Here is a 25,700-nt window from a genome sequence, read left to right on the forward strand (position 1 = left end):
GCGTCGGCTTGTGACTGACAATCCCGCTTTCGTGTTTTAACTATCCCAGTGCACCTCCTGGCACGTCAGGTTTGCTAAAGCCTAAAAGCCCCGGAACCTAAAAATGCACTTCCAAGTGCTTGCTCGCTTGAACACTCAATGCAATTGAAAACAAAAGAACTTCGACTCATCACAATATACCCCCTACAGGGGGAAAAAAAAAAAAAAAAAAAAAAAACACACCATCGCAAAACCAACTGCAACTCACGTAACTTTCCAAACCCGTATTTACTGACCCCCAAAGTGGATGTACCATTCCTGGAAATACTGATTTATATTAACACAAACTCCATTTAACATATATCTAGGATACAGAACATATCAGATGTTAAACTGATGAATATAACGAACGTTGTCCTCAGATAGAGAACACATATTCATAAACTAATAAAAACACATAAGTGTAACGATACTACGTTTAAAATACTACCACTTAGATCTGTTAAAGAATCTTACTTTTACACCTACCGTCAAAAAAGCCGAGAAGTAATACCGCTTACGTTCCTTCGGCCACAGCACCCCTTCTCCCACTCATCCTGAGCTCACGGTAAGAAAAATCATCCTCAAGTAAAGAAGCACTCTCTTCCCTAGGTTCACACGATATTCCTTGTTACAATTTGTGACACTGCATAAGTAATACTGTTACAACTTTGGGGGGAATATTCACTTTCTCTTTTTGTTCCCAAAGCTCCCAAGAGAAACAGCCATTTGAAATTTGCATGCCCCGCCCCTCAGGCGCTGAGCTCCGTCCTCCCTGGAGGCTGGCCAGCCATGGAACAGGAGAGTGCTTGTGAATCACCAGAATCGCTGGGAAGCTCCTTCAGCTTCATTGCCCTTCAAGAGGAAAAGCCCACAACGAAATGGACTTGAAGAGTTGTATGAGGCTTTTCTTTCCAACATCTCTTTTTTTCTCTCTGTCTCCTTTTTCAGTCCTGACCTAGCTAGCATCCAACATTTCTTTAAACGTGTTTTTCACATATACGTTGAAAGAATTGTTCGGTGAACACCCCATTACCACCATCTAACATAATCTCGTTGGACTTGCTTTATTTATTTATTTAAGACGAATTCTCGCACTGTTGCCCGGGCTGGAGTGCAGTGGCGCCATCTCGGCTCACTGCAGCCTCCGCTTCCCGGGTTCACGCGATTCTCCTGCTTCAGTCTGCCAAATAGCTGGGATTACAGCCGCACACCGGCACATCAGGCTAAATTTTTATATTTTTAGTAGAGACGAGGTTTCACTATGTTGGCCAGACTGGTCTCGAACTCCTGACCTCGTGATCCGCCCGCCTAGGCCTCCCAAAGTGCTGGGATTACAGGCGTGAGCCACCGTGCCCGGCCTGGGCTTACTTTATTAAATGTGTTATAGACATGTAATTACATATTTTGTATAGTTGACCACACGGAGACGGGCACTTACGTCTCCGTCCCTCTAGTCATCTCTCAACCGTCTCGACCCGCGGGTTTTCGTTGAGGCGAGGGCGCAGCCCCGGGGGTGGGAACGCTCGCTCCCACAGGTTCGAGGGCTGGGCGGAGCCTTGGGAAACGGGCCCTGGTAATCTCTGCTTCGTGAGTGGCGCTGCGAAGCTGCTTCTGCCCGGGAAGGAGGCGAGGGGCGTGGAACCGCCGAGGGAACCACCAGTTCCGACGCCCTGGGGTGGGCCCGGAGGACCGAGTCGCTGGGGCAGCGCGGGGCGGGGGCTGGGAGGTGACCCCGGAGGGCGTCGGATCGGGCGGGGCCTCGTGGGCTTCCCTCCCGCGGAGGGGGCGAGCCGAGGGAGGGCGGTAGCATGGCGAGAGCGACCACTACTTCCCTGTGAACGCGAGAGCGCAGACAAGCCACAGGGGGCCAGGGCCGAGAAACCGGAAGACGGGCGAAGAGACCATAGCACCCTCCCAGGAAAGAGAGCGCGAGGGCTTGGGCCAGGATGGGGGCAGTGCGGGGGCTGAGAAATGGCCAGATTCTGGGTGTACTTTGAAAGCCGAGCTGATGGCCTTTGCGGACAGTTGGGATGAGGGGTGAGAGAAAGGAGTGGAGGGTGACTCCAAGAGTTTGGCCAGAGCTACTGCCGTATTCAGAGTTGGGCGAGGACTAGGTTTGTCGCTTCGGGGTTGGAGGGTTGAGGGGACCGAGTGCGGGAGGGAGCGGGATGTCCTGTTCGGAGATCAGTTTTGGATAGGACGAGCGAGAGAAGCGGCAAGCCAGACGGCCAAGCGGAGGTGTCAGCCAGGCCGCTGGATGTCCCATTCTGGACTCCAAGCTGGGACTCTTTAGGGACCATGAGTATGGAGGAGCTCCCCAGAAGGAGGAAGAGTGTGTAGCCAGCAGACAGCAGAGGGCCAAGGAATGAGCCTTGGGGCGCTCCAAAGTCCGGGAGGAACAGGCAGAAGGAAAACCAGGAGAGCAAAGTGTTCCGGAAACCAAGCCCAAAAGGTTTGTCCGGAACCAGGGAACGCTCAACTGCGTGGGAAGCAGTCGATGAGTAAAGGAAGCTGGGGCTTGAGAAGTGGCCTTTGGATTTAGGAACCTTGACAAAAGCCGGGAGCAAGAGACTTACTGGAGCGGGTTCAAAAGAGAACAAGAAACAGCCTTCTTGGCCGGGCGCGGTGGCTCAAGCCTGTAATCCCAGCCCTTTGGGAGGCCGAGACGGGCGGATCATGAGGTCAGGAGATCGAGACCATCCTGGCTAATACGGTGAAACCCCGTCTCTACTAAAAAATACAAAAAACTAGCCGGGCGACGAGGCGGGCGCCTGTAGTCCCAGCTACTCGGGAGGCTGAGACAGGAGAATGGCGTGAACCCGGGAGGCGGAGCTTGCAGTGAGCTGAGAGCCGGCCACTGCACTCCAGCCTGGGCGGCAGAGCAAGACTCCGTCTCAAAAAAAAAAAAAGAAAAAGAAACAGCCTTCTTGTTTATCAATTTGCTCACTTGTCTGTCTCTCCCACTAGTAAGCAAGAAACTACACTGTTCTGTCCGTGCTAAATTGCTAATGACCTAGCTTAGTAGCAAGCTCTTGGTAGACACACACTTACTCTTTAAAAAAAAAAAAAAAAAAAAAAAGTTTTGACTCATTGAACAGTATCTACGAAAAAAAAAAAAAGAGAACAAGACCCCAAATGAGGCTCATTCTACAGAATACCGTCCTGGGCTCCTCCGTGAACGTCGATGTCGGCCGGGAGGGGTGGCTCACGCCTGTAATCCCATCACTCAGCACTTTGGGAGGCCGAGGCGGGTAGATTGCTTGTCGAGAGCAGTCTGGGCAACATGGCTAATCCCCCGACTCCATAAGGAAAACAAACAAAATTTTTTTAAAAAAAAAAAAGTCCAGGCGCGGTGGCTCACGCCTGTAATCCCAGCACTTTGGGAGGTTGAAGCCAGCGGATCACCTGAGGTCGGGAGTTCAAGACCAGCCTGACCAAAATGGAGAAACCCTGTCTCTACTAAAAAATACAAATATTAGCTGGGCGTGGTGGCGCATGCCTGTAACCCCAGCTACCCGGGAGGCTGAGGCAGGAGAAATGCTTGAACCCGGGAGGTGGAGGTTGTAGTGAGCCGAGATAGCACCACTGCACTCCAGCCTGGGGAACAGGGTGAGACTCTGTCTCAAAAAAAAAAAAAAAAAGCTGACAACACATAAGGCCAAAGGAGACTTAAAGAGACCTGACAACCAAAAGTGACAAGTGATCCTGGGCCAGAAAAATCTAAAGGACTTTATTGGGACAACTGGTGAAATCTGAACTCCAACTGTAGATTCCAGAATGGAATTCATGTGAAACATCTAGAAGGTCTTTCTTCTCAGGAAACACACTGAAGTATTGGCGGACTTGGGGGTGAAGGGACATCCTGTGTGCAAATTACTTACCAATGGTTCGGGAAAAAATATATATATAGGTGTCTTCCTATGAGTGTGTGTGTTGTGTAAGAGAGAGAGTGAGACAGAGAAAGAGTGAGAGAGAAAATTATAAAGTAAATGTGGCCATCAAGGGGAGAGGGAGGGAGGGAGAGACAACAGAGAGAGAGAGAGAGAGAGAGAGAAAAGAAAGAGCACGAACTTGTGAGTCAAGAAGTGTGTCACTGAACCCCAGACTTCTTGTTTTGCCAACTGTGTACCTTGCGGGGATGGGGAAGAGGGTAGAGAAGTTCTCCATGTAAGTCTTCTAACTTTTCTGCAAGTCTGAAGTTATTCAAAGATTAAAATAATTGAGGCTAGGCGCAGCAGCTCATGCCTGTAATCCCAGCACTTTGGGAGGCCGAGGCAGGCAGATCACCTGAGGTCAGGAGTTCAGGACCACCCTGGCCAACATGGTGAAACCCCGTCTCTACTAAAAATACAAAAATTAGCCAGGTGTGGTGGCCGCATGGCTGTAATCCCAGCTACTAGGGAGGCTGAGGCAGGAGAGTCGCTTGAACCTGGGAGGCAGAGGTGGCAGTGAGCCGAGATGGCATCACTGCACTCCAGCCTGGACAACAGAGGGAGACTCTGTCTAAAAAAATTAAAAAATAGGCCAGGCCTGGTGGCTCACGCCTCTAATCCCAGCACTCTGAGAGACGGAGGTGGGCAGATCACTTGAGGTCACGAGTTTGAGACCAGCCTGGCTGCCATGGTGAAACCCCATCTCAATTACAAATACAAAATTAACCCAGCGAGGTGGTACCTGTAATCCCAGCTACTCAGGTGGTTGAGGCAGGAGAATTGCTTTAATGCAAAAGGTAGAGGTTCCAGTGAGCCGAGATTATGCCACTGCACTCCAGCCTGGGTGACACAGCGAGACTCCGTCTCAAATAAATAAATAAAATAAAATAAAAAATATGGGGGGGGGGAGAGAGAAAGAGAAAGAGAATGACGGACAAATATAGAGGAGTTTTCCTGTTAAAAGAAGGGAAATGAGATGGTAGCTATACAGTGAAGTGAGGTCAAGGTAGGGTTTATTTTATTTATTTATTTTTAGGGTTTATTTTAAAGTGGAAACAATAACAGCACTTTTTACATGCTGGGGCTGGGGGTGGCCGGGGGGCAGGGGCTGGAAGAGAATACAACTCAGAGAATATGAAGGATGCAGGAGAGAGAGAGGGAGAGTTGCCGGAGGTAAGGAGGGATGGATGGGTTCCTGTGCCCAAGTGGCAGGTGGGCCTTTGCCAGGAGCATGGATGGCTCATCCACAGCACCAGAGGGGAAGGTAGAGGTGGTGGCTACACATGGAGGAGGTGGGTGGATGCGTCCTGGGAACTTGTGGACGTTTCCTCTGATGGTTTCTATTCCCCTGGGGACACAGAAAGCAAGGTAGTCAGCTGAGATTCTTTGGAGGTTGAAGAAGAAAGTGAGAATCAGCTGTCTGGAAAATGTAAGACCTATACATTAGGGAAACAGGATGATTTCACTTCTCAACACTAAGAGGCTCACCTGAGTCAGTGATTGCAAAGTTAACCTCCATTATACCACCAGGGTCCCTTGGACCCAAAGTTATAGCTGACTAATCCATTCTCCCCACCCCAAGCCCCCATTCATTTCCGTTTCTTTTTGGAGCAATTCTAGATGTACATACTGATATTTCATGACTTTTGTTCTTTTACAGGTCTTCCAATGAAATAAGTAAGTTTATTTCTTTTTCTCCCCGCCCCCCCGCCTTTTTTTTTTTTTTTTTTTTTTTTTTTTTGAGATGGAGTGTCACTCTGTTGCTCAGGCTGAAGTGCAGTGGGGCCATCTTGACTCACTGCAGCCTCCGCCTCTGGGGTTCAAGTGATTCTCCCACCTCAGTCTCCCAACTAGCTGGGATTATAGGCATGCACCGCCACGCCTGGCTAATTTCTGTGGTTTTGAGGTGGGAAATTAAAGAAAAATAAAATTAAAAGGAAACAAATAAGTTTCCGTGTATTAGGCTGACTTGTCCCAGAGGCAGCAACAGGCACAGCCCAGACCCAGGAAAAGTCTTGATAATATTATCTAATGTGCTCTGGAGACTCTCCCAGCACTCCCTCAACATAAGGAGAAGAAAAACAAATTTTCCTTTGGTTTATGGAACAAGTTTATAGATTCCCGTTCTCTGTAACTGTAGAGTCCAGCCCTACTGGGCCTTGCGGGTTGTTTCCTTCGTGTGCAGAGACAATAGTTGGTAGAAAAATAAGACACGAGACTAAGAGATAGTAGGAAAGACTATCTTTAGCTGGGTAGCTGGGCCCCAGGGGCCACTACCACCAATGCGCAGAGTCCGGTAGTGGCCCCAAATGCCTGGACGCACTGCTGTTTATTGTATACAAGGCAAGGGGGCAGGGTAAGGAGAGTGAGTCATTCCAAGTGATTGATAAGATCAAGCAAGTCACGTGGGGGTCTTCTCCTTTGTGGTAGCTGAAGCAGAGGGGGAGGACAGCATACATCAGCGTTTTCTCTATGCACTTATCAGAAAGATCAAAGACTTTAATACTTTCACTAATTCTACTACTGCTATCTTATAGGAACTTAAAAGAGGAACCAGGTGTAGAGACAGGACATGAAAGTGGACAAGAAGCGTGACCACTGAAGCACAGTGCCACAGAGAGACATTTAAGCCTCCAGATGACTGCAGGCAGGCCTGGCTAATGTCAGGCCTCCCACAAGAGCTGGTGGAGCAGAGTGTTCTCTAACTCCCCCAAGGAAAGGGAAACTCCCTTTCCCAGTGTGCTAAGTAACGGGTGCCTTCCCAGGCACTGGCGCTACCGCTAGACCAAGGCGTCCTCAAGCGGCCCTTATCAGGGCATGACAGAGGACTTTCACTCTTGTCTTCTGCTCACTTCTCACAGTGTCCCTTCAGCTCCTCACTCTGTATTGGCTGTATCCTTGGTTATAATAATAATACAGAGATTAATACTAAAAACTAATGATTGATGATATCCATATATAATCATCTCTATATCCTATTTTTTTTTTTTTTTTTTTGAGATGGAGTCTCACTCTGTCACCCAGGCTGGAGTGCAGTGGCCCAATCTCAGCTTGTTGCAAGCTCCACCTCCCAGATTCACTCCATTCTCTTGCCTCAGCCTCCCGAGTGCTGGGACTACAGGCGCCTGCTACCATGCCCGGCTAATTTTTTGTTTTTGCATTTTTAGTAGAGACGGGGTTTCACCCTGTTAGCCAGGATGGTCTTGATCTCCTGACCTCGTGATCCACCTGCCTCAGCCGCCCAAAGTGCTGGGATTACAGGTGTGAGCCACCGTACCTGGCTCTATATCCTATTTCTAATATAACTTTTCTTATTCTAACTATTTTCTTTATTATATTGGAACAGGTTGCGCCCTCAGTCTCTTGCCTCGGCCCCTGGGTAGGTTTCCGCCTACATGTAACTAGTGACTGCAAGTATTCTGTTTTATCTAAGAAGTACAATGAAGGTCATGAGAAGCCTGAGTAGGCCTGAACTACAGCTGCTTGGGTACCATAGCGAAGGTTATAGGATAAGTCCATGCCCAGACAAACCTAGATAACAAACATCTGGGTTGCTTGGCAACAGTCATGTGCAATCCTGTCTTTGTCCTGCCTCTGTATCCCTGCTTTTCACGCCACTGTAAGCTTGCTTCAAGCTAGCCCACCCCCTTTTGTGAAGTATGTATAAAAGTCAGGTGCTGTCTTTGTTCTGGGCTCAATCTTTTGGATGTTAAGTTTCCTGGGCCTGACTGCACTCCATAAAAATTCTCCTGTTTCAACCCGAGGGCTCTCTTGTCCTCCCGAATCCTGTAACATTTCCAGTAGAGACAGGGTTTCATCATGTTGGCCAGGCTGGCCTCAAACTCCTGACATGAAGTATTCTGCCTGCCTCTGCCTCCCAAAGTGCTAGGATTACAGGCGTTGAGCCACCACGCTTAACCATTTTCTTCCCTTTTTAAACAGAATAAAACTTGTTCTCTCTTGCAATGACTGTATAGATCTATTGGTAGGCCTTCTTTTAATCTGTCAGCACCATCCAGCCAAAGGCCACCAGGAACACAACTATCATGACATGAGTTAGCTTTGAGGGAGAACGTTTTGCATGCCACGGGGAACTGTGGGGCGAATCAGTAAGAGGGTGTCAGGGATGGTTTATTATAGGATTTGGGCATGTGTTAGGTGATTTGAGGAGTCCTTCCTCTGGTATGCTCTCAGGAAGTGGGGGTAATTCTATGATTGAGCATCTTAACACATCTCACCAAGAAGGAGGGAAGAGTAGAGGAAGGCCAAAGCCGTAATTGGCTAAATTAGCAGCAGTCGATGCTATTAGCCAGGACATGGGGTATGGCCTGGCTGTGTAATCCCAGACCCACTTCTGGGGCTGCTTTTCTCTTTCCCAAAATCCAAGATACATTGTGGGATCTTAGCGGTCTTACTTCGTTTGCATCTTGAAATGACTTGCTGTTTCATCATCCTGGGAAATCTTCTGTAGTTAATTCATTGATTCCCAAAAATGACTTAAGAGTCTTCAAGAGGCCGAGTGCAGTGGCTTACGCCTTAATCCCAGCACTTTGGGAGGCTGAGGCGGGTGGATCATGAGGTCAGGAGTTCGAGACCAGCCTGGCCAACATAGTGAAACTGTGTCTCTACTAAAAATACAAAAATTATCCAGGCATGGTGGTGCATGCCTGTAATCCCAGCTACTCAGGAGGCTGAGGCAGGAGAATCGCTTGAACCTGAGAGGCAGAGGTTGCAGTGAGAGGATCGTACCACTGCGCTCCAGCCTGGGTGACAGATTGAGACTCCATCTCAAAAAAAAAAGAGGGTGTAAGAATTAAAGAGTAAAGAAACACGAAAGGGTATGGGGGGTGGGGGAGTGGAGTAACGTACCACAGAGTAACAGAGGGAGGGATGGTAGAAGGTGATTGGAGAGTGTGACCCTGGAAGTGGATGGTGGATGGCGTTATGGCATCGGCAATGACAAGATCTAGACTTAGACCAGGGAAGTGAGTGGCTGGGGTAGGTAAGGCCTAGGTCAAGGAACTGGGGAACTGAGTGTTAATTGGTGACAGAAGTTATGTTGGAAACTGAGTCAGGAGCTAAAACCTTCAAGGAATAAGTGAGTGTTACCAGGACAGATGACAGCAATAAAGAGAGGTATTGGGCGGTATGGGCACAGGCACAATGGAATGAGGGGTGGGGGGAACCAACAGAGAAAGGAAAGTAATCAGTGTCCTTAGGGGAGGATAGAGCAAAAGAAGAAAGGAGGCTGGGAATAGGGAGGACGGTAGGAAAATGAGCAAGGTTTCGGGAATCAGACATGGGATAAGAGATGAAGCTTCTTGTGCCTGACCCACACAGAGCAGAAATGCAGAACTTCGGGGTCGTTCTACAGTGAGTGGCAGATACATGGAAGACAGCTGCAGCATTAGTTCTTTGCACTCACTACCTGGGGGATGTCACCTCTGTCCAAGTGTAATGCACAATGGGTTCGCCTTGCCTGCTGCCTAAACAGAGCTGATTCATTAGAACAGGGGAATTGCTATAGAGAAAGAGTAATTTGGCTGGGCACAGTGGCTCACACCTGTAATCCCAGCACTTTGGGAGGCCGAGGCGGGTGAATCACCTAAGGTCAGGAGTTTGAGACCAGCCTGGCCAACATGGTGAAACCCTGTCTCTACTAAAGATACCAAAAATTAGCAAGGTGTGGTGGCAAGGGTCTATAATCCCAGCTATTGGGGAGGCTAAGGCAGAAGAATCACTTGAACCTGAGAGGCGGAGGATGCAGTAAGCCAATATCCTGCTATTGCACTCCAGCCTAGGCAACGAAAGTGAAACTCCATCTCAAAAAATATAAAAAAAAGAAAGAGTAATTCACGCAGGGCTGGCTGTGTGGGAAACCGGAGTTTTATTATTACCCAAATCAGTCTACCCGAGCATTTGGGGAGCAGACTTTTTAAGGACAACTTGGTGGGTGGGGGGAAGCCAGTGAGCCCAGGAGTGCTGATTGGTCAGGGATGAAATCATAGGGAATTGGAGCTGTCTCCTTGTGCTGATTAAGTTCCTTGGTGGGGGCCACAAGATCAGATGAGCCAGTTAATCGATCTGGGTGGTGCCAGCTGATCCATCAAGTGCAGGGTCTGCAAAATACCTCAAGCACTGATCTTAGGAGCAGTTTAGGGAGGGTCAGAATCTTGTAGCCTCCAGCTGCATGACTCCTAAACCATAATTTCTTAAAAATTTTTTTTTTTTTTTGAGACAGACTTTCACTCTGTCACCCAAGCTGGAGTGCAGTGGTGAGATCCTGGCTCACTGCAACCTCCACACCACCTCCCAGGTTCAAGCGACCCTCCCACCTCAGCTTCCTGAGTAGCTGGGAGTATAGGCATGTGTGACCACACCTGGCTAATTTTCGTATTCTTTAGTAGAGATGGGGTTTCACCACGTTGGCCAGGCTGGTCTTAAACTCCTGACCTCAGGTGATCTACATGCTGTGGCCTCCCAAAGTGCTGGGATTACAGGGGTGAGCCTGGCCCATAATTTCTAATCTTGTGGCTAATGTTAGTCCTCCAAAGGCAATCTAGTCCCCAGGCAAGAAGGAGGTCTGCCTTGGGAAAGAGCTGTTAACATCTTTGTTTTAAACTATAAAATAAAATATAAACCAAGCTTCTCCCAAAGTTAGTTCAGGCTATGCTCAGGAATGAACAAGGACAATTTGGAGGTTAGAGGCAAGATTGGGTTGGTTAAGTTAGATCTCTTTCACTGTCTCAGTCATAATTTTGCAAAAGCGGTTTCACAAGCAGTCGATACCAGGAACCTCTGAAGACCACTATAGCAGTCCTCAGTGCCAGGCAAGTCCACTAAAATAGAAACACCAGGCTTTGCCAAGAAGGGAAAACAAAAACAAAACCAAAACAACTTTATCGAACATTTCAATAGAATTTCAGGGACAGTCTGGGCATGGTGGCTCACAACTGTAATCCCAGCAGTTTGGGAGGCCCAAGTGGGTAGATCACTTTGAGGCCAGGAGATCGAGACCAACCTGGCCAATATGTCGAAACCCATCTCTACTATAAATACAAAAAATTAGCCAGATGTGGTGGCGCTCACCTGTGATCCCAGATACTCTGGAGGCTGAGGCACAAGAATCACTTGAACCTGGGAGGCAAAGGTTGCAGTGAGTCGAGATTGCATCACTGTACTCCAGCCTGGGTGAGAGACAGAGACTCGAATTTCCATGGACAGGCATTCATGTTCAGGAGAAGGAGGGGTCTGGGCACTGGAGTCCAAGGAAAGAGCCTCGGTAAAGGTACAGTAACGTTAAGCACGGGGCAATCAGAAAATGAGGGGTCGGGCTCGTACATCTACGACCCATCCAGCCACCTGGGAAGGTAGGATCTGGGCCTTGGCCTGTCCCAGAGAATGCAGGCTCCACGTGGGCTCCTTCCTACTGTAATTGACCCCGTTAAACCCACATCCATCCGCTCACAGACTGGTTCATGTGCCAGACTCAGCCAGCGGGTGGAGCTTCTCCCCAACACGCAGCACCCCAGCCTCGCTCTGACAGGCTGTTCCTTACATCATGGCAGTTTTTCACCAGGGAACCACTGTCTCCACAAGCCAAATGCTGTTGTAGGCCAATCTGAAATCCATGCACCTTTGTTATCAGGTAGGTCATCGTGGAGGACACACCCATGGAAGGTGGCCTTCCACCCCCATCCTATAAAAAGAAGGCCACTTCAGCAGATAGAATAAAGAGTCTGACAATGTCGTTTTCTTTGTTTTTTTTTTTTTTTTTTTTTTAACTTTCTCATATGGGCCAACCAGTAACCACGATCACGACCACATTTGAGAATCAGGGCTCTTTGCAGCTGGGGCAACACTTCTTTTTTTTTTTTTTTTTTTTTTTTTTGAGACAGAGTCTTGCTCTGTCGCCCGGGCTGGAGTGCAGTGGCCGGATCTCAGCTCACTGCAAGCTCCGCCTCCCGGGCTTATGCCATTCTCCTGCCTCAGCCTCCTGAGTAGCTGGGACTACAGGTGCCCGCCACCTCGCCCAGCTAGCTTTTTGTATTTTTTAGTAGAGACGGGGTTTCACCGTGTTAGCCAGGATGGTCTCGAACTCCTGACCTTGTGAGCCACCCGTCTCAGCCTCCCAAAGTGCTGGGATTACAGGCTTGAGCCACCGCGCCCGGCCAGGGCAATACTTATTGATCAGGTGCAACTTATCATGGAGGACCTGGTATTAGAGGACACACTGACAACATAGAATAATACAGGCAAGTAAAATCAAGGCATTAAAAGTCCTCACATCAAGATGGACATGGCCTTCTCCCAGTGCATTCCACATACAGCATTTATTTGGCCAGCGCTGCTGTGTATTTCTTTAAGAACGCATTTTCTCCTAATCATTCCATTTCAAACAGAGCCACAGCTTTAAATGCTTAGTCTCAAAAGAGGTGAGTCCCTTTCAGCATCTCATGGGGCATACTGTATCTCCTTTCTTTCTTTCTTTTTATAATTTTTTTTTTTGAGACAGAGTTTCACTCTTGTTGCCCAGGCTGGAGTGCAATGGGCGATCTCGGCTCACTGCAACCTCCGCCTCCCGAGTTCAAGCGATTCTCCTGCCTCAGCCTCCTGAATAGCTGGGATTACAGGCATGTGTCACCATGCCTGGCTAATTTTGTATTTTTAGTAGAGACGGGGGTTTCTCCATGTTGGTCAGGCTAGTCTCGAACTCCTCAGGTGATCCACCTGTTTCGGCCTCCCAAAGTGCTGGGATTACAGGTGTGAGCCACCGTGCTTGTAAAAGGACAGCAAAAAGAGATGCTGTCCTTGTCCACTTTAGAAAGCAGAGGAGGGCGGATCACCTGAGGACAGGAGTTCCAGGCCAGCCTGGCCAACATGGTGAAACACTGTCTCTAGTAAAAACACAAAAATTAGGTTGCAATGAGCTGATGGACCCACCCGGGGTCAAGACAGTGACCAAGTGAAATGGGCATGGGCATCACGAGGTGTCTGCAGAAGGAAGTTGGAGGAGAGTGGTCCGAATTCTTTTAGGAAAACCATCACTGTCAAGAGTGGAGCTTAAGCAGTCTGGCTGGGTAGGAGGCAAAAGCGGAACCAATAAACCCTGGCCATCCCCCACCCGCTTCCCAGGGTTGCAGAGAGAAGTCCAACTGTGAGATCACGCCCTGAGGGGGCTGCCGCCCTGGGGGTCACAGCCTTGCCCCGCTCCTTGCCCTGTTGGTGGGGACTGGGGACAAACTACTTAACCTCTGGACTCTCAGCTTCCCCACCTGGGAAGTGGGAACACCAATGCCTACCTCTTGGGGTGGAGGGAGCACAAACGGAGCCGAGGGGCGACAGTGGCTTAGTAGTCTGCAATGTGGGTCCAAGTATCCAACTAGCTTCTCCCGAAGGGGTCTTGGCTGTGATACGGGAGCACCTGAGCAACTGTGTTGCCTGCAGACAATACAATAGGAAGCATTTACTGTTTGGCCTAGGCTGTGTGCTGAGTGCTCTTCTCATTACAAACTCCCAACGGTTACCTACAGAAGGAAACCTAGAGACACTGTCCGGAGCCATGAGGCCCGGAATTAGCCGACCTCTGTTGCTTGATCTCCGCAAAGCGGAGACAAGACGGCACATTTCCGGGTTCTTTATTACAAACCCTTCCCGCGCACGCCTAAACTGTTCCCGCACCCCAAAGCTTTTCCCGCGCGCGCCTAAGTTTTTCCCCCACGCGCCTAAACTGTTCCCGCACGCCAACTTTTCCTGCGCGCAGCGCAAACATTTTCCCGCCCAGGAAGATATGCAGCCTAGGGCGCAGGCGCGATCCCGCGCCGGGAAAAGTACAAACCCACGGTGCATGCGCGATTGTAATTTGAGTAAGCCCAGCCTCCAGTCACCGCCCTGGACCAACCTCTTCCTCTGCTAGCCTATATAAGGCATGACCCTACATTCAATAAACGAGACTTGATCAGGCTATTTGTCTTGTCTCCATTTCTTGTGTTTTCTTGTCTCCTCCATTCCCACTCCCCCTTCCAGGGCCCGTTCGACTGTCATGCAGGTCGGGACACCTGGCGCCCGAACAGGGACCTGGACACGGGGGAAAAAGTGAGGAAGAAGGCACAAAAGTCCGCCGAAAGTGAAAGTGGAAGAAATTCCTCTGGACGTCGCGGGAGCCTGCCGCGTTGGAACCAGAGGTGAGTAATAGTGTCTGATTATGGGACAAGAATTAAGCCAGCATCAAATTTATGTAGGGCAATTAAAAGAGGTTTTAAAAACATGAGGAGTAAAGGTTAAAAGTAATGATTTATTTAAGTTTTTTGATTTCGTAAAAGATACCTGCCCTTGGTTTCCACAAGAGGGGACCATTGACGTAAAGAGGTGGCATGGGGTGGGAAATTGTTTTCAAGATTATTATAGTACTTTTGGACCAGAGAAGGTTCCGGTGACAGCTTTTTCTTATTGGAATCTAATCAGAGATATAATAGATAAAAAGGAAAAAGAAAAAGATCCTGAGGTAATGGCGGTGGTTACTCAGACTGAGGAAATATTAAGAGGCAGCTCCCAAACCGACCTCGAAAAATCCATACCTAATAAAGAAATAGACCTTATATCACTACAAAGCGACGAGGAAGAGGCTGGGGTCCCCTCAATAACAAATATAGAAACATCAAATAAGGAAAAGGCTAAAAAATACCCAGTTTTACCCACAACTAATGAAAGCAAAAGTAAAAATAATCTTAACCCTTCAGAAGTAGACTGGGATAATTTAGAGGAAGGGGCAGCAAAATGTCATAATTCTGACTGGCCACAAACTCTTACTTATCCCCCTCCCTATAATAAGGCTTCTGCCCCTGCAGTTATGGCAGTAATAGACCCAAAAGAGGAGCTTAGAGGAAAAAATTGCACAACTTGAAGAGCAAATAAAGCTTGAAGAACTACATCAGTCTTTAATCACTAGATTGCAGAAATTAAGGACAGGACGTGAGAGCGTTCAATACCCTAAAGGAATAGAGAAACACTCTCACCCTCAGAGACCCAGACAGCATGTCCCAAAAGGAAGGTCGCTTGGTAGTAGGGATAGGGAGGATTCCTCTCCTTGAGACGTTTTTCCAGTAACTGAAACTACAGATGCGCAGGGCCGAGCCTGGAGGCACCACAATGGGTTTGAATTTACTGTAATAAAAGAACTAAAAACTGCTGTCTCGCAATACGGAGCTACTGCCCCGTACACCCTGGCCATGGTCAAATCTGTGGCCGAAAATTGGCTCACTCCCATAGATTGGAATACCTTAGTTAGAGCAGTTCTTTCCGGAGGTGACCATCTGATATGGAAGTCAGAATTTTATGAAAATTGTAGAGATACGGCCAAGAGAAACCAACAAGCCGGAAATGGTTGGGATTTTGATATGCTAACTGGCTCGGGTAATTACACAGAAACCGATGCTCAGATGCAGTATGATCCTGGACTGTTTTCTCAAATCCAAGCAGCGGCTACCAAAGCCTGGAGAAAACTTCCTGTTAAGGGGGATCCAGGAGCCTCGCTCACGGGGGTCAAACAGGGGCCTGATGAGCCTTTTGCAGACTTTGTACATAGACTTTTAACCACGGCCAGCAGAATATTTGGAAATGCCGAGGCAGGGGTGGATTATGTAAAACAGCTAGCTTACGAAAACGCCAACCCAGCTTGTCAGGCAGCAATCAGACCTTATAGAAAGAAAACGGACTTAACAGGTTACATCCGCCTCTGTTCAGACATAGGGCCCTCATATCAACAGGGTTTGGCTATGGCTGCTGCCTTTAGTGGACAAACCGTAAAAGACTTCCTCGCTAGTAAAAATAAGAATAGCAAGGGGTGCTTCAAGTGCGGAAAAATGGGACACTTCGCTAGGGATTGTAAGGGAGAGCTAGCTAAGACCTTAGAGGCAAAAGCTCCAGGCCTCTGCCCTAGGTGTAAAAGAGGAAAACATTGGTCCAACGAATGTAAATCTAAAATTGACAATCAAGGAAATCCCCTAACACCTCAGCAGGGAAATGGATTGAGGGGCCGACCCCAGGCCCCAAAACAAGCTTATGGGGCGGTCAGTTTTGTACCAACCAACAACAATCCGTTTCACAGCTTAGTAGAGCAACCCCAGGAAGCGCAGGATTGGACCTCTGTTCCACCTCCCAGACAGTATTAACCCCTGAAATGGGACCCCAAGCCCTAAGTACGGGCATATATGGACCCCTACCCTCAAACATGTTTGGATTAATCCTAGGGAGAAGCAGCGTCACCATGAGAGGCCTACAGGTCTTTCTGGGAATAGTTGATAGTGATTATATAGGAGAAATCAAAATCATGGCCAAGGCTATTGACAACATCATTATCATTCCTCAAGGGGATAGAATAGCACAGTTACTCCTGTTACCATTGCTAAAAACAGCTAATAAAGTCCAATCGCCCCTAAGGGGAAAGGGAGGATTCGGATCCTCAGACATCTACTGGGTACAGCCCATTACTAATCAAAAACCCTCTCTCACCTTGTGGCTAGACGGAAAGTTATTTACAGGACTGATAGACACAGGGGCCGATGTAACAATTATTAAACAACAAGATTGGCCCTCCAGTTGGCCCACTTCAGAGACCTTAACAAATTTACGAGGAATCGGGCAAAGTAATAACCCTAGACAAAGTTCCAAATATCTCACCTGGAGAGATCAAGAAAGTAATTCTGGTCTCATTAAGCCATTTGTTATCCCTGATTTGCCTGTTAACCTTTGGGGTAGAGATCTTCTCTCCCAAATGAGGGTCATGATGTGTAGCCCAAATGATATAGTCACTGCACAAATGTTGGCTCAGGGCTACCACCCTGGAAAAGGGTTAGGAAAAAGAGAAGATGGCATTTTACAGCCAATCCCAGCCATAGGAAAATTGGATAAAAGGGGGCTTGGAAATTTTTAACCGTGGCCATTGACATGCCTGCACCCCAAAAATTTGCTGATCCAATCACTTGGAAGTCAGATGAACCCGTTTGGGTTGATCAATGGCCATTAACCAATGAGAAGCTTGCCGCTGCCCAACAGTTAGTGCGGGAACAATTAGAGGCAGGACACATTACAGAAAGCAGCTCTCCTTGGAACACCCCCATATTTGTCATAAAAAAGAAATCTGGAAATTGGAGACTCTTACAAGATCTAAGAGCAGTAAATGCTACTATGGTCCTTATGGGCGCCTTACAGCCAGGGCTACCCTCTCCGGTAGCAATCCCTCAAGGATATTTTAAAATTATCATAGACCTTAAAGATTGCTTTTTTACAATTCCCCTTCATCCTACTGACCAAAAACGATTCGCCTTTAGCTTACCATCTTATAAATTTTAAAAAACCAATGAAGCGATACCAATGGAAAGTGTTACCTCAAGGTATGGCCAACAGTCCCACCTTGTGTCAAAAATATGTGGCTACAGCCATACACTCAGTTAGAGAGACATGGAAACAAATGTATATTATACACTATATGGATGACATTCTTATAGCAGGACAAGTAGGAGAACAAGTCTTACAGTGTTTTGCTCAACTCAAGTAAGAACTAACCACAGCGGGGTTACAAATAGCTCCAGAAAAAATACAACTACAAGACCCTTATACATATTTAGGTTTTCAAATAAATGGACCTAAAATTACAAATCAAAAAGCCGTTATCCGTAAAGATCAGTTACAAACCCTCAATGATTTCCAAAAGCTCCTTGGAGACATAAATTGGCTCCAGCCATACTTAAAACTCACCACAGGAGACTTAAAACCTTTATTCGACACCCTGAGAGGTGACCCCAACCCTAAGTCCCTTAGGTCGTTATCAAAAGAAGCTCTTTTATCACTTAATAAAGTAGAGGCAGCCATTGCTGAACAATTTGTTACTAACATAGACTATTCACAGCCATTAACTCTTTTAATATTTAACACAACACTAACACCTACTGGTTTATTCTGGCAAAATAACCCTATTATGTGGGTCCACTTGCCTTCATCACCCAAAAAGGTATTACTCCCCTATGATGCCATAGCAGATTTAATTATTCTAGGGAGAGACAATAGCAAAAAATATTTTGGAATTGAACCCTCTACGATCATACAACCTTATTCTAAGCCACAAATCCATTGGCTAATGCAAAACACTGAAACGTGGCCGATTGCTTGTGCCTCTTATGCCGGCAACTTAGATAACCATTACCCACCAAACAGGCTTATTCAATTTTGTAAGCTACATGCTTTTGTCTTCCCTCATGTCATCAGTAAAACACCTTTAGACAATGCCTTATTAGTATTCACTGATGGGTCATCCACAGGAACTGCTGCATATACCTTTGCTGACACCACTGTTAAATTCAAAACCAGCCATACTTCGGCTCAGCTAGTAGAATTGCAGGCCCTAATCGCAGTGCTGTTAGCCTTCCCTAATCAGGCTCTTAATATTTATACCGACAGTGCATACTTAGTTCACTCAATACCTCTACTTGAGACAGTAGCACAAATTAAGCATGTGTCACATATAGCCGAGTTATTTTTACAATGCCAACGATTAATACATAATAGAACAACGCCCTTCTTTCTTGAACACATTAGAGCTCATTCAGGATTACCAGGACCTCTATCCCAGGGCAACCAACTGGCTGATATGGCAACCAAGACGGTAGCCATAGCTACAAATACAAACCTAGCCCAAGCACAGGCTACTCATGCCTTACACCATCTTAATGCTCAAACTTTGAGACTGATGTTTAAAATAACTAGAGAACAAGCAAGACAAATAGTTAAACAATGTCAGACCTGTATAACATACCTGCCAGTCCCTCACTTAGGAATTAACCCAAGAGGACTCGTTCCTAACATGATCTGGCAAATGGATGTCACTCATTATTCAGAATTCGGTAACTTAAAATACGTCCATGTATGTATAGATACATTTAGTGGATTTATACTAGCCACCTTACAAACAGGAGAAGCTACCAAACATGTCATAGCTCATTTACTACACTGTTTTTCCATAGTTGGAAAGCCTAAACAACTAAAAACAGACAATGGTCCTGGCTATACATCCAAAGCCTTTCAAGACTTTTGTTTTAAATTACAAATAAAACACATTACTGTAATTCCATATAACCCTCAAGGACAAGGAATAGTTGAAAGAGCACACCTATCATTAAAAACCACCATTGACGGGGCCGGGCGCGGTGGCTCAAGCCTGTAATCCCAGCACTTTGGGAGGCCGAGACGGGCGGATCACGAGGTCAGGAGATCGACACCATCCTGGCTAACACGGTGAAACCCCGTCTCTACTAAAAAATACAAAAAACTAGCCGGGCGAGGTGGCGGGCGCCTGTAGTCCCAGCTACTTGGGAGGCTGAGGCAGAAGAATGCCGTGAACCCGGGAGGCGGAGCTTGCAGTGAGCTGAGATCCAGCCACTGCACTCCAGCCCCAGCGACAGAGTGAGACTCCGTCTCAAAAAAAAAAAAAAAAAAAAACCACCATTGACGAAATAAAAAAGGGAGAATGGTACCCTACTAAGGGCACCCCTAGAAATATCCTTAATCACACACTTTTTATTTTAAATTTTTTAAATTTGGATAACCTGAACAGATCAGCAGCCGATCGATTTTGGCATTCCGAGTCCAAAAAACAATTTGCCATGGTTAAGTGGAAAGACCCCTTAGACAACACATGGCATGGTCCAGACCCAGTGTTAATCTGGGGAAGAGGCTCAGTTTGTGTTTTTTCTCAAACTCATGATGCAGCCAGATGGCTACCAGAGCGATTGGTAAGACAGGTACCTAACAATAACCAATCCAGGGAGTAATTTTCTCCCTGAGAGTGCTCTTTTCCTCTATTGCAGAGATGAACTTCAACTACAAGCCCCTCTGGACCATGGTGCTGATTTGCCAAGCACTCCAGGTATATGCCGGCTTTGGTAATCCCCATGAGGCCCGAAAATATATACGACAATGATACGGTAAGCCCTGTGATTGTTTGGGGGGATATGTGACCTCCCTTCCAAATATGTACATCTCAGCTGTGTCCTGCTCCGCTTACACAGCATACCTGTCTAGTGACTCTCAAGTGGAGGTGTGTGTCAACCCCAAGAATATTTAGCGGAGGGGATACCACAACCTGCCCTTGTGACACATTTGAGACTGCTATGCATAGTTCCTGCTACACTACTTATTTAGAATGTACCTCTGGCGGTAAAACATACTATACTGCTATCTTAACAAGATCTAGAACCCCCAGTATAGGGGCCAGTAGTGTCCCTACAGTTGTAGGAAATACCAATAACCTTATATCAGCTGGCTGTACTGGCATTGTAGGACAGCCTGTCTGCTGGAATATTCACCCCCCTCTTCATATCTCTGATGGAGGAGGACCACAAGACAAGGTCCGAGAAATTAGGGTATACAAAAAACTTGAAGAGTTGCAAAGGTCCCTGTACCCGGAAATTCACTACCACCCCTTGGCCTTGCCCAAAGCCCGAGGGAAAGAGAAAGTTGATGCCCAGACCTTTGCCCTCCTCACAGCTACTCATAACCTGCTTAACAATTCCAACTCTAGTCTGGCTAATGACCGCTGGCTGTGTCTGCAATCAGGAGATCCCGTTCCTCTTGCCATACCCAGCAATGACTTAAATTATACATCCAATACCCCTTGCACCATAATTCCTCCCCTTAAAGTACAGTTTTTAGAATTTCCTAGTTCCTCTTGCATCTACTCCCCTCCCCTTAATAACACTTACGACCTTGATGTAGGATTCAATCAATTCAATAATTGTTCCACCATAGTAAATATTTCCCAACCGTTGTGTGCCCCAAACAGCTCAGTTTTTATATGTGGCAATAATAGGGCTTATACCTATTTACCTACTAACTGGACAGGACGCTGTGTCTTAGCCACACTTTTGCTAGACATAGACATTATCCCTGGAGATGAACCTGTGCCTATCCCAGCTATAGATCCCTTTTTAGGAAGAAACAAAAGGGCAATACAATTTATCCCCTTACTTGCAGGATTAGGCATAACTACTGCAACTGGGGCTACAGGCCTAGGGGTTTCTGTTACTCAATACACCAAATTGTCTCGCCAATTGATCTCAGATATGCAGCCATTTCAAGTACTATACAAGATTGACAAGATCAGGTAGATTCTCTGGCAGAAGTAGTGCTCCAAAATAGAAGAGGCCTAGATTTACTAACTGCAGAACAGGGAGGCATCTGCTTGGCTTTACAGGAGAAGTGCTGTTTCTATGCCAACAAATCCGGGATCGTCAGGGATAAAATCAGGCGTCTACAAGAAGACCTAGAAAAACGACGAAAAGAAATAACCGATAACCCATTTTGGACTGGGTTCCATGGACTCCTTCCCTATCTTATGCAATTCCTGGGCCCCCTGCTTTGCCTATTGCTTTTACTCTCTGTAGGACCTTTGGTTTTCAATAAGCTCATGACATTCATTAAGCAACAAGTCGAGGCTATCCAAGCGAAGCCTATACAGGTCCATTATCATCGCCTAGAACAAGAAGATCGCGGTGGTTCATACTCACACCCATTATGACCACCTTCCCTATGCACTGAACTGGACAGCCAATGACGGGTAAGAGAGTGTCGTCTTTCACTAACCTAAGACAGGAGGGCCGTCATAAGCTACTGCCTAATCCCATGACGGGTACCAGTGATGAGATGCATTACTCCAACCTAAGACAGGCGCAGTTCCCGAGGGACAATCTTCTAGCCATAATTGTATATAAAAAAGGGGGACCTGTCCGGAGCCATGAGGCCCGGAATTAGCCGACCTCTGTTGCTTGATCTCCGCAAAGCGGAGACAAGAGGGCACGTTTCTGGGTTCTTTATTACAAACCTTTCTCGCGCGCACGCAAACATTTTCCCGCCCAGGAAGATATGCAGCCTAGGGCGCAGGCCCGATCCCACATCCGGAAAAAGTACAAATCCACGGCGCATGCGTGATTGTAATTTGAGTAAGCCCAGCCTCCAGTCACCGCCCTGGCCCAACCTCTTCCTCTGCCAGCCTATATAAGGCATGACCCTACATTCAATAAACGACACTTGATCAGGCTATTTGTCTTGTCTCCATTTCTCGTGTTTTCTTGTCTCCATTCCCACTCCCCCTTCCAGGGCCCGTTCGACTGTCCTGCAGGTCGGGACAAGACACAGGTTAAGCAGCTTAGGCAACATAAGGAGACCCAGATTCCACCAAAAAAAAATTTTTTTTTTTTTTGAAATGGAGTCTCGCTCTGTCGCCCAGGCTGGAGTGCTGGAATGCAATGGCACGATCTTGGCTCACTGCAACCTTCACCTCCCGGGTTCAGGGTAGTCTCCTGCCTCAGCCTCCTGAGTAGCTGGGATTAGATCTTTTAGCAAGTTGGGTGTGATGACTCACGCCTGTAATCCCAGCACTTTGGGAGGCCAAGGCAGGTGGACCACCTGAGGTCGGGAGTTTGAGACCAGCCTGTCACCAACATGGAGAAACTCCATCTCTACTAAAAATACAAAATTAGCCAGGCGTGTGGCGCATGCCCATAATCCTAGCTACTAGGGAGCTGAGGCAGGAGAATCGCTTGAACACCCGTTCTCTGGTCTCATGGAAAAATGGTTTGGAAAATGGAAGGGACTCGTGACCTCAATTTTTACCTCCCTTGCAATTATTACCAGTGTACTCATTCTTGTAGGTTGTGTCATACCTGTATTTGTGCATTTGTACAAAGGCTTATAGAAACAGCTCTTGGCCAGGCATGGTGGCTCAAGCCTGTAATCCCAGCCCTTTGGGAGGCCGAGACGGGTGGATCACGAGGTCAGGAGGTCGAGACCATCCTGGCTAACACAGTGAAACCCCGTCTCTACTAAAAAATACAAAAACAAAAACTAGCCAGGCGAGGTGGCGGGCGCCTGTAGTCCCAGCTACTCAGGAGGCTGAGGCAGGAGAATGGCATAAACCTGGGAGGCGGAGCTTGCAGTGAGCTGAGATCAAGCCACTGCACGCCAGCCTGGGCGACAGAGGGAGACTCCGTCTCAAAAAAAAAAAAGAAAGAAAGAAAAAGAAACAGCTCTTACAAAAACCCCTCTCCATTCTCCCCCGCCCTACTCAGATAAACAACTACTTCTAGACGACCAAGAGGAGCAACAAAGCCAAAATATGTTAGAGAAATTTGAAGAGGAAGAACTATAAAGTCAAGAGGGGGAAAATTGCCAGAAACAGTAAGTACCTCTTCAAAGCTTCCTTGGTCTTTCTTGCCCTGTACATAGCCCTTCCTGCTTAATCTGGAGTGAGCACTTGTTTCTCTGCTTAATGGGTAACTAGCAAACCTCTTACTCTGTAAACAACTCTTCCCACCTAGTTAGTAATGGGCAGCCTCTCCCTTCCTGCCTAATTGGCCTTATCCAATTTCAAGCATTAGCCAGTCGGGTCAGCTTAGACTGTGCTGTCTGACTCCAGCCAATGGGGAAAGGACACAGAAATAGGAACTGCATTAGGGATAAAAACCTCTGCTCTACCCAGCCTGGTGTGCTCTTGGGATCAGTCAGATGCAAGCAGTATGCTTCTGCGGAAGTAAATGGGCCTTGCTGAGAAATTCTTTGTTTAAGTGGTGGTTTTTCTTTGTGGCACCGAATACTTGTTTCTAATACCTGGGAGGCAGAGGTTGTGGTGAGCCGAGATCTTACCTGGGTAACAAGAGCAAAACTCTGTCTCAAAAAAAAAGAAAACAAAAGAAAAAAACAAAAAAAGGCCTGGTGCTGTGGCTCACATCTGTAATCCCAGCACTTTGGGAGGCTGAAACAGGCAGATCACTTGAGCACAGAAGTTTGAGACCAGCCTGGGCAACATTGGTGAAACCCTGTCTCTACAAAAAATACCAAAATTAGCTGGGCATGGTGGTGCAGGCCTGTTATACCAGCTACTTGTGAGGCTGAAGTGGGAGGATGGCTTGAGTCCAGTAGGTGGAGGTTACAGTGAGCTGAGATCATGCCATTGCATTCCAGCCTGGGTGACAGGGCCAGACTCTGTCTCAAAAGAGAAAAAGAAAAAGAAATTGGTGGAATCTCTTACACCAATAAGGTGGTGTACCTTTTTGCATGCTTAAGATCTTCTATTTTCTTTTCTATGAGGTGACTGCTCAGATCCTTTCCCCATTGGCCTTTGAACTGTTGATCTTTTGCATTTGCATCCCTCACCCACTTGTCCTAGTCTGTGATTTCAGTTCCACATCCAACTTTATTTTTTTAAGATGGCTAACCAGTTGCCTCAGCATCATATATGGAGTAGCCCATCTTCTCGTCAGTCTGAGATGCCACTTTCGTCATATAATAAAGGCCTCATATATACTTAGGTCTATTTCTGAACCTTTCTTTTAAGCAAAAGAGGCTTCTGGTATTGTGGCTGTTTTTCAAACCTTTGATTGATCGCATACCCACCTTTGTGTACCTACCTTTGTGTACCTGTGAATGTGGCCTTGTCCCTGTGGTTAGCAAGGAGCATGTGTTCCATTCCTCCTCTGGCTGCCCTTCGACACCATCCACTGCTCACAATGCCGCCAGGGAAGCCTGAGCACCTCCAGAGGTGCCAACCTGACCATGCCAAGGCTGCCAATTCCAGGTGCTTCTAAAGTTTTCAGTCCTTGGACACCAGAAGGCTGCTAGGTTTCCTGCCAGCAGGGGAGAGTAGCCTATTCAACTATTCCACCTATTCAACTCCAGATCCTGCTATTTCTGTTTTTCTTGGCCCTGATTCCGTTTTTGCCCTGTCTTCTGGAATGGCTCCTTCAAATTCCCCTTTTCATCACATCAGTTTTCACAGGTAGTTGAAGAGATCTGCTTGGAGAGAGATACCATTTTGTTTCCTTATTTTCCTTTGCCTCCTCTCTGACTCCTTCGACCACCCCCACCAGCTACCCAGCCCCACCATTCTTTTCTCTCCGTCCTGGGCCTCTTCACAGTTACCAACCAAAAACTTTCATTTATAGCAACAGAAACAGAACTGTGCCAATCTGTGTGAGCTTGGTGGGGGAAGGGAGATTGTTTGGCTGCAGCAGCCAGCAAAGTTGGTGTTCCATGTGGCTCCTTTTTCGTTTGTGTGTGTGTGTGTGTGTGTGTGTGTGTGTGTGTGTGTTTTGTGATGGAATTTCGCTCTTGTTGCCCAGGCTGGAGTGCAATGGCATGATCTCGGCTCACCTCAACCTCTGCCTCCTGAATTCAAGCGATTTTCCTGCCTCAGCCTTCCTAGTAGTAGCTGGGATTACAGGCATGTGCCACCACGCCTGGCTAATTTTGTATTTTCAGTAGAGACAGGGTTTCTCCATGTTGGTCAGGCTGGTCTCGAACTCCCAACCTCAGGTGATCCACCTGCCTTGGCCTCCCGATGTGTTGGGATTACAGGCATGAGCCACTGCGCCTGGCTGTTTTTTGTTTTTTGATACACAGTCTCACAGTCTCAATGCTGTGATACACACAGCATTCCAGCTGGAATGCAGTGAAGAGATCACGGCTCACTGCAGCCTTGACTTCCTGGCTCAAGCAGTCTTCCTGCCTCAGCCTCCCAAGTAGCTGGGACTATAGGCGCGCATCACCACAGCTGGTTAATTTTTTTTGAGACGATGTCTTGCTCTGTCGCCCAGGCTGGAGTGCAGTGATGTGATCTCGGCTCACTGCAACCTCCGCCTCTCAGGTTCAAGCGATTCTCCTGCCTCAACCTCCTGAGTAGCTGGCACTACAGGCGTGAAC

General features: G+C 47.4%; 1 protein-coding gene across 1 annotated transcript; it reads right to left on the reverse strand.

Annotated features, from left to right (window-relative positions):
- Positions 1-3,731: 3,731 nt before the first annotated feature.
- Positions 3,732-24,791, reverse strand: LOC104672433. The gene is made up of 5 exons (XM_030923966.1): positions 24,410-24,791; positions 13,256-13,394; positions 11,512-11,652; positions 5,122-5,301; positions 3,732-4,907 (listed from the first exon to the last, which is right to left on the reverse strand). Exons 1-4 carry the CDS (start codon positions 24,466-24,468, stop codon positions 5,194-5,196), a joined length of 447 nt encoding a protein of 148 aa, XP_030779826.1. The 5' UTR covers positions 24,469-24,791; the 3' UTR covers positions 3,732-4,907; positions 5,122-5,193.
- Positions 24,792-25,700: the final 909 nt, after the last annotated feature.

The sequence above is a fragment of the Rhinopithecus roxellana genome, chromosome 19 (assembly GCF_007565055.1).
Source record: "Rhinopithecus roxellana isolate Shanxi Qingling chromosome 19, ASM756505v1, whole genome shotgun sequence".
In the NCBI taxonomy this organism is placed as follows: domain Eukaryota; kingdom Metazoa; phylum Chordata; class Mammalia; order Primates; family Cercopithecidae; genus Rhinopithecus; species Rhinopithecus roxellana.

Coding starts and splice junctions, on each gene's coding strand:
- LOC104672433 (XM_030923966.1), bottom strand. CDS start 24,468: ATGGAACACATGCTCCTTGCTAACCACAGGGACAAGGCCACATTCACA. Junction 11,653..13,255: donor TGCTCCCTCCACCCCAAGAG/GTAGGCATTGGT, acceptor TTCTTTTTATAG/GATGGGGGTGGAAGGCCACC. Junction 5,302..11,511: donor TGGTGAAAAACTGCCATGAT/GTAAGGAACAGC, acceptor CTGTGTCCCCAG/GGGAATAGAAACCATCAGAG.